General features: G+C 41.3%; 1 protein-coding gene across 1 annotated transcript in view; it reads left to right on the top strand.

Annotated features, from left to right (window-relative positions):
- The window catches only part of POU6F2 (POU class 6 homeobox 2), a 478714-nt gene that overhangs the window by 217624 nt on the left and 245749 nt on the right, over positions 1–15341 (top strand). The window contains exons 3-4 of the mRNA XM_035026528.1: positions 4639–4730; positions 8341–8569. Of these exons, the coding sequence (XP_034882419.1) occupies positions 4639–4730; positions 8341–8569 (321 nt within the window). The remainder of the gene's footprint in view (positions 1–4638; positions 4731–8340; positions 8570–15341) is intronic.

Here is a 15341-nt window from a genome sequence, read left to right as displayed (position 1 = left end):
TCAGGAGCTCCCACCTTGAGCTGGGTGGGAGGGTAGAACTTTCCAGGCTACTTGAGGAAGGCACTGAAGGAAGAAGAACAGAGTCTGCAGAGTCTCTCATTTCTGCAGACAGTCCTATCTCTCTGGAGCAGAGAGATCTGCAGGCAGCTTGGCAGGTTTCAGATATGAGATCAACACCGGAAAGATGGTGTGGAATGACCCCATGCTCTGACAAGCAGGCATCTTAACAATTAAAAATAAGTTTTTGGTTTTTTTTAATGTTTTCTTTATTTATTCATGAGAGTCAGAGAGAGAGAGAGAGAGTGGCAGAGGCAGAGGGAGAAGCAGGCTCTCCACCTAGCAGGGAGCCCGATGCGGGACTCGATCCCAGGACCCTGGGATCATGACCTGAGCCAAAGGCAGACACTTAACCATCTGAGCCACCCAGGTGCCCCCAAAATAAGTTTTATCTGGGCATAACTCCTACTCAGTCTTTCAGTGTCTCACCACTTAGGGACCCATCCTTTCCGTAACAGACTTACACTAGGGGTCCCAGTATCTCCTAAGAATTGACTCCTATTATATAGCTATTGAAATTTTTATATTATAACCCCTTTAAAATCCATTTTCACAACCCTTGAATTACCTGGGAACAAATCCTAATTACAAAATTGACGTATTTGAGATGGTTCTTCCCCTTGCGAAGCTGGAAGTCAACCAAGATAAGACGGAAGAACGCTCTAGGGTGCAGGCACTTGGCAGACCAGCTCGTGCCCCACCTGCTATTCATGGAACTACTCATGCGTGGTTCCTCAGCACAAAGGAAATCCGGATTTGTGGGGGCAGCTTCTACACCACTTGTCCCCTCTGTGGTCCTCAATCACTGCGGGTTTTAGAAAACATGCATGTGAGCCACCGCCATCCCTATGCGGTCCCATCAGTAGCCTCATGAGTGATGAGAACCTCTGTGTTCAAGAGGCTCCCTGAGCGATTCTGATTCTCCATCCTGAGTAGGAACTACGTGGTCCAAGCCCTGGTCTGTGAGAATTGGAAACTGTTTGCCGGTATCATTTTGTCGTATTTCCTGATCACATTACCATGGACTAAAGGAAGCCTTCTGTGTAAACCTCTAGCTTTGTGGACTCTTACGGTTCAGTTTCATACATTCATCAAATGATACGGAATACAGTTAGGGTAGCATGGGAGGGAACATGGACTGCACACATAGGGACGGGAGTATATATTAAGTTGACTTGGGGCAGGTGAATGTCATGGGCAAACTAAATAATATTGGGGCAACTGCATGGCTCAGTCAGTTAAGCCTCTGCCTTCGGCTTGGGTCCTGATCTCAGGGTCCTGGGATCGAGCCCCGCTTCAGGTCTGTGCTCGGTGGGGAGTCTGCTTCTCCCTCTCACTCTCCCTCTGTTCTCTCTCTCTCAAATAAATAAATCTTTTAAAAATTAAATAATATTAAATACATTAAAAACAAATAAAATCTTGTAAAAGTAGTCAACAGAATTAGCACAAACCTGTACTGTCCCATGAAATCTGCAAATCTCTGGGCTCATTTAATCCTTACAAACAGCAACCCTATGAGGGAGGCACTGTTTTCATCCTGGACTTCTAGAGGAGGAAGCTGATGCATAAAGAAGTTGGAAAACAAGTCCAAGTTCACATACCTAGTTAAGTGGCATAAACTGAGACCCAAGCAGAGCTTAAAGTTTAATCTTTTAAACACCCAGACACCAAAGTGCCTTTCGTCTCTAAATTGGAATCGAGGTAGAATTTGCCAATAAGCTAATAATTTAAAGATATTTCCAAAGCTTATACTAAACAAGAGTAAAGAGTCAAGTGGATGGCAATACCTGTCTTCTGTGAATTCTACTGCCCCCAGATTAAAAGCCAGACCTCTCTTTTCATTGAATGAAGATTTCAATAGGTGCAAATGCCCTGCTTGCATTGGGGCGTGGGTGTGGAGAGCGGAGACCGTCCTGCTCTATGAAAGCTCAAAGGCGCGCCTGAAAAGTGCAGCCTATTACATTCACAACAGGCCACAGAGAACTCTCTGGACATCCCTGATCTCAGAGAGGTAACGTGTTTCCTAGGATCCTGATCAGGAGGAACCTGCCCAGCCTGTTTAAGTTCATGTTTTCACGTCTGTGGTCGTGGAAATAGGTGACCTCAGAGTCTGCTAACGCACAGCTACGTGCTGCTTTGAATCTCTCAGCAACCCTTAGCCAATGTCATTTATTCATTCTGACTACTGGCTTCCCCTCTCTGGCTCTGAGAAGGCCCCTGACTTGGGAGCTGCCTTCCGACCAGACAGATTATTATATGGTCCTACAAGGTTAAGCATGATACATGTGTTTGGGGGAATTGGAGATGTGCATTAAGAAGAAACATTACTTTTTGATCCAGGCAGGAGAGCATACATAATCTCCTCTAAAGCCTGTGAAAGACTTCATTTTACACATGAAATTGTGTGAACTTGCCCCGTACTGCACTGAACATGGTTTTTGAGAATCACCAGCCTCAAGACAAGCTGCCCTGTGTTGGGGAGGGCCTCCGGCAACAAAGAATAAATTGTAAGCAAATGTAATCTGTGTAAAGTTAGGGGCAGCCAACAACTTCTCGTTGATACAGATCCTGAACCTTACAATGGTATATCCTTAAGGACAAGGTCCAAAAGTGGGCCTGGTGCACATGAAAAAAATTTGAGGCCGGAGGGCCTGGCACAGTATAGAAGTGTTTTGAAATTAAGACATATATGTGTTTTAATGGTGCAGAAGGGGTTTCCCTCTGTAAAACTCACTTTTTGCAGTCCAGTGTCAAAATCCATGCCCAGTGGGGATGGGGCAGCCACCCCAAATTTTAAATTGTCTACAAAAACTAAACCAAAGTGGGTTTTTAGCTATTTCAGAATATATCTAAGTGACCAAAAGCATCCCTTGGGGACCTGGATTTGCTCTATAAAAGTGCACAAAGCTCTAATGAGAATTTTAAGGCAAAATTGGACTTGATTATACAAGAGCAGAAAATACGACATTCACCCAGCAAAGCGCACCGTTTAAAGTGCCCTACTACTCAAGCATAATGAGTACATCACATATAAAAAATTTAGAAGACAGGTCTCGTGCACATTATGAGGAAATTGTTGGCATCTCATGATGGGTCATCTTACCCTTGTTATTAAATGACAGCAATCATTAAAATGCCAAACATATTTTGACAGAATTCACTTTATAAAATGTCAGCAAGTCTGTGTTTTTATTAGTTTGTTCCAAATCAATTTAGAAATTTCAATAGAATGCTTGTAAGTATTCCCCAAGCAATGTCCATTCCTGACTCTCTGCACAAAAAAATATTACAAATTAATAAGATTTCCAGATTTCTGCATAATGGCTTTGCACATTTATTGCTTAATCTTATTATAAAATGCTGTTATGATTGACACATCGCAGTGGAGATAGAAGCCAATTGAATAATATGTAGCAGTCAATTTTATTTGTAGCTTAATGTGCTGAAATATTTTTTTCCACATTTCCATTATTTATAAGTCTGTCCCTTTGGAGAATATATAGAAGAATTTGTTTTAAATGAGCCAATAATACCTTCTTTAAAATTTATAAGCATGACAGGATCATATCTTTTTTTCTTGGCCGTCCACGGCATGCCAGTAAATAGGGTTTGAATTGTCACCCACTTGCTATTCATAGGACAAACATCAGGAAAGAGGATCTCGTTAAGGGTGGCTTGGAATTGGATTTCAACCACCAAGAAAACAAAAGCTACTGAGTCAAACCCCTCAAAAATTGCAGCCGGGTCTATTTAGTTATTTTTTGTTTGCCTATTCATCTGTTTATGGTTCCTGCCACTATCCTACCTGCTCCAGTCTGTCCTGAAACAAAGCACACAAACGCACACAGAGAAACTACACTGTTTTAAGAAGATGTGAAAGACTTGCTGTTTTGGTGGGATTTCATTTCTCGTGCTTTGGCATCCAACAGGATTCCGGCACAGGAAGGAAGCTGCGTTCCCCCTGCATAGCACAGCGGGGCTCCCTGGAGTTAGTGTGCTATTCCTACCATTTCCGTTAGCACCCAGGAAACTTGCTTCGGGAGATCCCTGTGCTGTCCAGGGTATCCCCTAAGGTGACATTGAAAAAAGCTGTCTCTAGGAAAACACATTCATACGAGTTGGTGTCTGCAGTGGGTATGGAGAAAAGGCTTAAGGGTCTACAACCATATTAAGGGATAATATAGATGTACTTGGTCATGTCTGAGATCATGCGTTCTCTGGCTTTGGGAAATTAGATTAGCTGTTGCCCGCCTGTGCATAAAGGATGCGGCTTCCCACCCGCGCAACGCATTGGCATACGCCGTGCGAACTGATGGATCATGCAAGCCTATTAGCGCGACTGATGATGGTGTCACTTTCCCCCGTCACAGCCTTCTCCCTCCCGGAATGACTGGCCATCCTGAATATCTGTTAGCATAATTTATGCAGTTGACAAGTGATTTGAGCACTGCAGCTATTGATAAACCACTCTGGCATGTCATCTGTACCTTAATGTTATGTGACATCACAGGAAAATGGGGTCATGGGCAGTTCCCGGGCTGGATCTTCTATTAAAGGGAGCACTTCTCTTTTGAATTCCAGGGGCCAGAGGAAACCCGGCTCTGTCAGACCCAGGCACTCCTGACCAACACCAGGCCAGTCAGACCCACTCCCCTTTCCCGGTTGGGCCGCAGGTCAGTATCTCTCAACTGCTTTTCCATTAGGCTGCATTTAGGATGGTTTAACCATATAAATAACCGAATAAATAGTAATGAGTTAAATCCAATCAACTCCAACAGAGCAAACACGGTGATAAATTTTTGTGTGGGAAACTGCATGACTGTATTATTTATTAAATGCCATCAAGGAAAAAGAAAGTGTTTGCAGAACTCCTCTCTTTTTAAAGGCAATGTTGGTTTTAATCATTAGGAAACTTTTTTTTTCCCTTCTTAAAACCCACTTACCATTGTGCCGTTGGCTACCATGCAGTTTTCTAGAAAGTAAAACTTTAATGACTGGAGTGTGAAGAAAATTAAGTTATTTCAACCTTACTGTAGCCATTTTTGAAATACAGGATGTGATTTAATATAAAAAAGTTAATGCAATTTTAATGCAAGTTCAGCTTATTAGGTTTGACAATACTGTACATCACATACAGCTCTTGCATTAATAAAGAAATACATTCATTATTTTTTAAAGTCCAATATTTGTTTTTTGCAGCCTGGTGTGGTTATACGGAGGTGTAGAACACAATTATAAGAGCTGGGCTCTTGGCTGCAGTTGTTTTAGCTCTGGCATTTAGTGGGACGCTTTCGGAGTTCACCTGCTTTTCTGGGAGAAGAGGTGACTATGGGAGACCGTCTCTCCCCTTTGTGGTCATTGTTCCTGCAAATTAATCACTTTCAGCACTTTGAGGGCGCACCAATTCAAGACTTGGAAACCCAAGTGTAGGGCTTGGGTTGGTCCTCACTTTTGTTCCAGCAGCCACCAAGTCTCCCTGTGGTCTCAGGTCCTTGGTGCTCAAGGACAGAAAGTCTGGGGAGGTGTCTGCTCATTTATGGAAGCCCAGAGAGGGTTCTACTGGGAATCTCAGAAGCCGGAATCTCCCGGCTATGCCTTTTCTAAAACTTTCATGCTGGTGACATTGTGTGTGTGTGTGTGTGCACGCGTGCGCTTGAGTGCATGCATGTGCGTGCGTGCATGTGTGTGTGTGTGTGAACATACCAGGAGTGACAAACTCATGCCTCTGGGTCAGGTCAGTGCGGGACAGACCCAGACAGTGAGACGTGGTGGGCACCTTGACAAGCTGGAGAATGCATGCCCTGCTTCAACCCCAAGAATTCAATTTAAAAAAATACTACATGCCATAAAAAAAATACTACATGCCAAACCCCCCAAATCTCTGACCTGCGTAGTCTGAGAACCAGCCATTTGCTTCCCCCTTATCATGATATTACTGTGGACAGTGATATAACATCAGTGATCTGAGGACCAGTTTATCATTTTGTACTTGCTCTTAAAAAATATGTTTGTTTTGTGCTTTACAGTGGCTTTCTTATTTTTTTTTTTAAAGAGAGGCAGTTACTTCATGTGAATTTAGTAGACTCTAACAAACAGATTAGGAGTGAAGCCCATGGAATCTGGAGTAGTCTAGAACCAGGCTGCATCTGTTGTCCCAGGGCTTCTGCAAGGCCTCCCCAGCAGGAGCTGTGATGGGAGGCTGTAGGCAGCGGCCAGAGAGCGGGGTCAGCCCTCCTCCCCTCATTCTGCAAATACAGCAGCCCCACTTCTCTGAATCAGTTCGTGCATGAGAGGGCATGGCCAGAAAGGGGTGAGCCATGGGCTCTGGAGCAGCCTGCCTTGACATGATCCGCCCATGCCCACCAGATATGGGGCTTTGGGCAACTTACTAATCCTTCTGTATCTCGTTGGTAGGACAATTGCATTCATATGCCCATGGCAATATTAGAATGGTGCCTGCCTATAATTTACTGGGTTTTGCACTCTGCCTCTATTTGCTTACCTTTTGTTTTATAGAATCATGCTGCATCAAAAACAAAAAAGTTGAAACCCCTCCATGAAGAAGAAAAATGGTCATGGCATTATGTGTCACACGGTTCCCAAACGGGTGCAATGAAGGCATTGCATCGAGGTCTGTAAGACCCATGACCCTTCTGGTCACGGGGCCTGGCCAGCGCAGGAATCCTTCCTAAGTCATCCTGGTGAAGAGCTCACATCTGGGCTCAAATCCGCCTACTGCCCAAAGCGCACACCGATGAGGCTGCCTGTCCACATCAAACAATGGCTAATGGATAAACAGTGGACACAAACCCTTGTTTCTAATCTTGTATGAACTGAGCAAAGAATGTTAGAGTAATAGCAAAAGACATCTTTAAAAGATTGGCCAACTTACCCACCTCAAATGTCTTTGTTTTCCTATACTTTTTTCAGAACTCTTAATGTACACACACAATTTTACCATTTTAATGATTTCATTGTCATTGCTTAATGATTATCCAGTTTATTTTAGGGATTCTCATATGATAAACATTTTCTATTTTTCTGAAAGAGGTGCCATAATGATCCACTTTAAAGACTGTGTAATACCTTGTCGAGTTTAGTACTATAACAAAATATTATTCAACATTTATATATTTTTAAATGTAATGCATGTTTTCATGCATTTATCTTTTGTCTTTTTGAATGGTATCTTCAGGCTCTATCCCAGGAGTATATTCTGAGTTAAAAGGGGTTGAGTATTTCTGCAGCTCTTGATATAGATTTCCAAATTGCTTTCCAAAAGGCTTATGATTGTGCATATGTCCTAAATCCACATAATGGTGTCACTAAAGACCTACCAGCGTGCTGTAACTCTTTTACATTATTTTTGCTGCTAATAAATAAAAATAGTATTTTATTGCTACTTTTGAGCCAAAACAAAACAAAACAAAAAACCCCAAAAACAACAACAAAAAAAACACCTCTGATGCCAATGAGTTCTTTCTGGAACAACAGAGAACAAATTAGCAAAGAATTTCAAATATGTAAGGTTAAGATCAAATGGAAATTCATTGGAAGAATAATATGTGAGTGTAAGGTATTACTTTTAAAGGTATTTGAGTTCCTCAAAAGAAATCCAAACCCAATGAAATTTTCCAAAGAAATAAATGAAATGTGATTTCAATTTTTTTCCCCTACTGGTTCATTCTGGAACAGAGCATGTGTGTTTGCTCCTTGTTCAGGAAATTTCTTTTTTTTTTTTTTTTAAAACAAACTTTTTTTTTTTTTTTAAGATTTTATTTATTTGAGAGAGAGAGAATGAGAGACAGAGAGCATGAGAGGGAGGAGGGTCAGAGGGAGAAGCAGACTCCTTGCTGAGCAGGGAGCCTGATGTGGGACTCGATCCAAGGACTCCAGGATCATGACCTGAGCCGAAGGCAGTCGCTTAACCGACTGAGCCACCCAGGCGCCCAATGAAACTTTATTTATTTATTATTTTTTTATAAAGATTTTATTTATTTATTTGAGAGACTGAGAATGAAAGAGAGTACATGAGAGGGAGGAGGGTCAGAGGGAGAAGCAGACTCCCCGCCGAGCAGGGAGCCCGATGCGGGACTCGATCCAGGGACTCCAGGATCATGACCTGAGCCGAAGGCAGTCGCTTAACCAACTGAGCCACCCAGGCGCCCTGTTCAGGAAATTTCTGACCCTGCTAGAAGAACTAGACCGCTAGAAGAAAATGCTCTGAAAGGCCATGTCTTGGTTCCACTGGAAAGTGAGCTAGGATTATCTGTTTCCTTGCAGCCTCTTCTGACAGCACAACAGTTAGCCTCGGCTGTCGCTGGCGTCATGCCGGGAGGCACGCCGGCCCTCAACCAGCCCATCCTCATCCCCTTCAACATGGCCGGACAGCTAGGAGGACAACAAGGACTGGTCCTCACTCTGCCTACCGCGAATCTCACCAACATCCAAGGGCTGGTAGCAGCTGCTGCAGCCGGAGGCATTATGACTCTGCCATTGCAAAATCTACAAGGTAACCCATTGTTTCTGTGTGCCATATAGGGCTCTATCCGTGGCCAGTGTTCTCTGCATTGCTCCCATGCCCCCGATGGTGAATGTGGTTCAGAGCTGCTCCCGCTAGCAAGGGAGATAGAAGGCTTGCGTAGGAAGCCAGGTTCCACGCTGTGTGTGAATCCCAACCTTGCTCAAGCCATGGGCTTTATCAGTCCTTGTGTCCTCGCATTGATTTGCAACCTTTCAGGTCTTCTAGAGGCACCCGTGAGCACTCATTGTGCAACACATCGAAAACTTAGATGTAAAATTATTGTGTTGTTATTTGAGGACCTGGGTTATGATCTCATGACTTCTTCAGTGTAGCCATCTGCAAAGAAAGGTTATACATGATTTGTTTGTGTGGCAAGTGGTTGGAACATCTCCAGTACAAGGTAGACTTTGGAAGTCTTAATTTAATTATTGTTTTCTTGCTAAGTATTTTTAGTTATAATTATTAAACAGAAAGTATATTATTTGGGATCATACTTCATAATGAGAAAAACAGACTTGTAGATTGAGCCTTTATATTACATGGGCATTTAACAAGAGCTGGATTCATTTAACTCTGGAAGGGTAGTTCTTCTGGTTCTACAAAGATTTTCACTTTTCTGGGAAAGATTTGCTAACACTGATTGATAGACTGATTCACAAAAGACTCTGTTAAAGGAAGAATTTTATGGTGAAAAATGGCCTGAATATGATACGATTAGGATGCCTAACAAAGAGAAAACAAATTTGTTTTGGGCTGCTCAAAGGTGTTTGTTTTCCCCATTGATATGAATGTTAGCAATTAGAAAGAAAAATTTTTTTTTTTTTTTTTTTTTTTGCAGAGTGAGAGTTTGATGGGGTAAGTTATCAGAGTAACAATTTAAAGTACTTTCTGTAGTTGGTCAGATGTCAGAGCTCCTTACGGTCAGAGCATCAGACCAAAGATTAAGAAATAAACCACGTAAAAACTGGTTAACTCTTGACCCAAACATTTTACAAACCGTATGTTCTAATATCCCACCTATTGTTGCCACTTCTTGACTTTCCCTTTAATGTTTAAAACGAAGTCTCTCTCATACCATTAAATTGTGCCAAGAAACCTGCCATTCATAAATCATGCATGCCCAGGACACACTAATGCACAAACTTTACTTGTTTCAAATTTGAGAGTGCCTGGTAGCCAGGATCTCAAGATTAAGCAAATAAGGCAGGAATAAACAAGGTGAAAGCAGAAGCAACAAAGTGTGGGGAGAGGCTTTCTAATGTAGGTGGATGATGAAATCTTAATGAAGAAATGGGCATTATCAAAATGCAACATTCCATTTGCAACATTTTGTGCTTATGGGAGTATTGACTATTATAAATAAACATAAGCTCACAGAGCTCCTAGGTCATGAATTAATCTTGCTTCGTTAAAATAGATGCCAAAGTTAGAGTCCAAAAAATCAGGCTTGTTGTATCTTATTATGGTTTGGTATTCTTAGGATTTTAGTACCTGGTTATTCTAAGGGCTCAAAGTTAGCAACTGTGGACTAATGTGGAATGTGGACTTCCATCAAGATTTTCTCTTTTCTTTAAAGATCAAATTTTGGATTAATTTATAGTTTGGAATTTTGTTCTTTTTGGCACCTTTGGTTTCAGAAAAGAAATCCTAAGATTTGTGTCCTGAGTAACTCGGTTCAGTAAGAGTGCTAACTCTTTTTACCCCTTGGTGCTCCTTTTTTTTTTTTTATGTTATGTTAATCACCATACATTACATCATTAGTTTTTGATGTAGTATTCCATGATTCATTGTTTGAGTATAACACCCAGGGCCCTATGCAGTACGTGCCCTCTTTAATACCCATCACCAGGTTAACCCATTCCCCCACTCCCCTCCCCTCTAGAACCCTCAGTTTGTTTCTCAGAGTCTGTAGTCTCTCATGGTTCATCTCCCCCTCTGATCACCCCCCTTCATTCTTCCCTTCCTGCTATCTTCTTCTTCTTCTTCTTCTTTTTTTTTTTTAACATATTATGTATTATTTGTTTCAGAGGTACAGGTCTGTGATTCAACAGTCTTACACAATTCACAGTGCTCACCGTAGCACATACCCTTCCCAATGTCTATCACCCAGCCACCCCATCCCTCCTCCCCCACCACTCCAGGAACCCTCAGTTTGTTTCCTGAGATTAAGAATTCCTCATATCTGTGAGGTCATATGATACGTGTCTTTCTCTGATTGACTTATTTCTCAGTATAACACCCTCCAGTTCCATCCACGTCATTGCAAATGGCAAGATCTCATTCCTTTTGATGGCTGCATAATATTCCATTGTATATATATACCACTTCTTCTTTATCCATTCATCTGTTGATGGACATCTAGGCTCTTTCCATAGGTTGGCTATTATGGACATTGCTGCTATAAACATCGGGGTGCACGTACCCGTTTGGATCCCTACATTTGTATCTTGGGGTAAATACCCAGTAGTGCAATTGCTGGATCGTACGGTAGCTCTATTTTCAACTTTTTGAGGATCCTCCATACTGTTTTCCAGAGTGGTCGCACCAGCTTGCATTCCCACCAACAGTGTAGGAGGGTTCCCCTTTCTCCACATCCCCACCAACATCTGTCATTTCCTCACTTGTCAATTTTAGCCATTCTGACTGGTGTGAGGTGGTATCTCATTGAGGTTTTGATTTGGATTTCCCTGATGCCGACTGATGTTGAGCACTTTTTCATGTGTCTATTGAACATTTGGATGTCTTCTTTGGAAAAAAGTCTGTTCATGTGTTCTGCCCATTTCTTGATTGGATCATTTGTTCTTTGGGTGTTGAGTTTAAGAAGTTCTTTATAGATTTTGGATACTAGCCCTTTATCTGATATATCATTTACAAATGTCTTCTCCCATTCTGTCGGTTGTCTGTTGGTTTTGTTGACTATTTCTTTGCTGTGCAAGAGCTTTTTATCTTGATGAAGTCCCAATAGTTCATTTTTATCCTTGCTTCCCTTGCCTTTGGCAAGGTTTCTAGGAAGAAGTTGCTGCGGCTGAGGTCAAAGAAGCTGCTGCCTATGTTCTCCTTTAGGATTTTGATGGACTCCTGTCTCACATTTAGATCTTTCAACCATTTTGAGTCTATTTTTGTGTGTGGTGTAAGGAAATGGTCCAGTTTCATTCTTCTGCATGTGGCTGTCCAATTTTCCCAACACCCATTTGTTGAAGACACTGTCTTTTTTCCATTGGACATTCTTTCCTGCTTTGTTGAAGATTAGTTGACCATAGAATTGAGGGGCCATTTGTGGGCTCTCTATTCTGTTCCATTGATCTATATGTCTGTTTTTGTGCCAATACAATACTGTCTTGATGATGACAGCTTTGTAATAGAGCTTGAAGTCCAGAATTGTGACGCCACCAGCTTTGCTTTTCTTTTTCAACATTCCTCTGGCTATTTGGGGTCTTTTCTGGTTCCATACAAATTTTAGGATTATTTGCTCCATTTCTTTGAAAAAAGTGGATGGTATTTTGATAGGGATTGCATTACATGTGTAGATTGCTCTAGGCAGCACTGACATCTTCACAATATTTGTTCTTCCAATCCATGAGCATGGAACGTTTTTCTATTTCTTTGTGTCTTCGTCAATTTCTTTCATGAATATTTTATAGTTTTCGGAGTACAGATTCTTTGCCTCTTTGGTTAGATTTATTCCTAGGTATCTTATGGTTTTGGGTGCAATTGTAAATGGGATGGACTCCTTAATTTCTCTTTCTTCAGTCTTGTTGTTGGTGTATAGGAATGCCACTGACTTCTGTGCATTGATTTTATATCCTGCCACTTTACTGAATGCCTGTATGAGTTCTAGCAGTTTTGGGGTGGAGTCTTTTGGGTTTTCCACATAAAGTATCATATCATCTGCAAAGAGTGAGAGTTTGACTTCTTCTTTGCCAATTCGGATGCCTTTGATTTCTTTTTGTTGTCTGATTGCTGTGGCAAGGACTTCTAATACTATGTTGAATAGCAGTGGTGATAGTGGACATCCCTGCCACGTTCCTAACCTTAGGGGGAAAGCTCTCAGTTTTTCCCCATTGAGATTGATATTCACTGTGGGTTTTTCATAGATGGCTTTTATGATATTGAGGTATGTACCCTCTATCCCTATACTCTGAAGAGTTTAAAGGATGCTGTACTTTGTCAAATGTTTTCTCTGCATCTATTGAGAGGATCATATGGTTCTTGTTCTTTCTTTTATTAATGTATTGTATCATATTGATTGATTTGCAGATGTCAAACCAAACTTGCAGCACAGGGATAAATCCCGCTTGGTCGTGGTGAATAATCCTTTTAGTGTACTGTTGGATCCTATTGGCTAGTATTTTGGTGAGAATTTTTGCATCCATGTTCATCAAGGATATTGGTCTGTAATTCTCCTTTTTGATGGGGTCTTTGTCTGGTTGGGGATCAAGGTAATGGTGGGCTCATAAAACGAGTTTGGAAGTTTTCCTTCCATTTCTATTTTTTGGAACAGTTTCAGAAGAATAGGTATTAATTCTTCTTGAAATGTTTGGTAGAATTCCCCTCGTAGCCATCTGGCCTTGGGCTTTTGTTTGTTGGGAGATTTTTGATGACTGCTTCAGTTTCCTTAGTGGTTATAGGTCTGTTCAGGTTTTCTATTTCTTCCTGGTTCAGTTTTGGTAGTTGATACATCTCTAGGAATGCATCCATTTCTTCCAGATTATCTAATTTGCTGGCATAGAGTTGCTCATAATATGTTCTTATAATTGTTTGTATTACTTTGGTGTTGGTTGTGATCTCTCCTCTTTCATTCATGATTTTGTTGTTTTGGGTCCTTTCTCTTTTCTTTTTGATAAGTCTGACCAGGGGTTTATCAATCTTGTTAATTCTTTCAAAGAACCAGCTCCTAGTTTCATTGATCTGTTCTGTTCTTTTGGTTTCTATTTCATTGAGTTCTGCTCTGATCTTTATTATTTCTATTCTCCTGATGGGTTTAGGCTTTATTTGCTGTTCTTTCTCCAGCTTCTTTAGGTGTAGGGTTAGGTTGTGTATTTGAGACCTTTCTTGTTTCTTGAGAAAGGCTTGTATTGCTATATACTTTCCTCTTAGGACAGCCTTTGCTGCATCCCAAAGATTTTGAACAGTTGTGTTTTCATTTTCATTGGTTTCCATGAATTTTTAAATTCTTCTTTAATTTCCTGGTTGATCCATTCATTCTTTCTTTTTTTTTTTTTTAAAGATTTTATTTATTTATTTGATAGAGAGAGAGACAGTGAGAGAGGGAACACAAGCAGGGGGAGTGGGAGAGGGAGAAACAGGCCTCCTGCCGAGCAGGGAGCCCGATGCGGGGCTCGATCCCAGGACTCTGGGATCATGACCCGAGCCGAAGGCAGACGCTTAACGACTGAGCCACCCAGGTGCCACTGATCCATTCATTCTTTAGTAGGATGCTCTTTAGCCTCCATGTATTTGAGTTCTTTCCAACTTTCTTCTTGTGATTGAGTTCTAGTTTCAAAGCATTGTGGTCTGAAAATAGGCAGGGAATGATCCCAATCTTTTGCTACTAGTTGAGACCTGATTTATGACCTAGGATGTGATCTATTCTGGAGAATGTTCCATGGGCACTAGAGAAGAATGTGTATGCTGTTGGTTTGGGATGGAATGTTCAGAATATATCTGTGAAGTCCATTTGGTCCAGTATGTCATTTAAAGTCTTTATTTCCTTGTTGATCTTTTGCTTAGATGATCTGTCCATTTCAGTGAGGGGGGTGTTAAAGTCCCCCACTATTATTGTATTGTTGTCAATGTGTTTCTTTGCTTTTGTTATTAATTGCCTTATATAATTGGCTGTTCCCATGTTAGGGGCATAGATATTTACAACTGTTAGATCTCCTTGTTGGATAGACCCTTTAAGTAGGATATAGTGTCCTTCCTCGTCTCTTATTACAGGCTTTGGTTTAAAATCTAATTTGTCTGATATAAGGATTGCCACCCCAGCTTTCTTTTGGTGTCCATGAGCATGGTAAATGGTTTTCCACCCCCTCACTTTCAATCTGGGAGTGTCTTTGGGTCTAAAATGAGTCTCTTGCAGGCAGCATATTGATGGGTCTTGTTTTTTAATCCAATCTGATAGCCTGTGTCTTTTGATTGGGGCATTTACATTTATGGTAACTATTGAAAGATAGGAATTTAGTGCCATTGTACTGCCTGTAAGGTGACTGTTACTGTATATTGTCTGTGTTCCTTTCTGGTCTATGTTGCTTTTAGGCTCTCTCTTTGCTTAGAGGACCCCTTTCAATATTTCTTGTAGGGCTGGTTTCATGTTTGCAAATTCCTTTAGTTTTTGTTTGTCCTGGAAGCTCTTTTTCTCTCCTTCAATTTTCAATGACAGCCTAGCTGGATATAGTATTCTTGGCTGCATATTTTTCTCATTTAGTGCTCTGAATATATCCTGCCAGTCCTTTCTGGCCTGCCAGGTCTCTGTGGATAGGTCTGTTGCCAATCTAATGTTTCTACCATTGTAGGTTACAGATTTCTTCTCCTGAGCTGCTTTCAGGATTTTCCTTTTATCTGAGACTCGTAAGTTTTACTATTAGATGTCAGGGTGTTGACCTATTTTTATTGATTTTGAGGGGGGGGGTTCTCTGTGCCTCCTGGATTTTGATGCCTGTTTCCATCCCCAGATTAGGGAAGTTCTCTGCTATAATTTGCTCCAATATACCTTCTGCCCTTCTCTCTCTTTCTTCTTCTGGGATCCGAATTATTCTAATAT

Source organism: Mirounga leonina, unplaced genomic scaffold (assembly GCF_011800145.1).
Source record: "Mirounga leonina isolate KUSES-001 unplaced genomic scaffold, KU_Mleo_1.0 Mir_199, whole genome shotgun sequence".
NCBI classification, from domain to species: domain Eukaryota; kingdom Metazoa; phylum Chordata; class Mammalia; order Carnivora; family Phocidae; genus Mirounga; species Mirounga leonina.
This window is presented reverse-complemented; position numbering and strand designations above follow the sequence as displayed.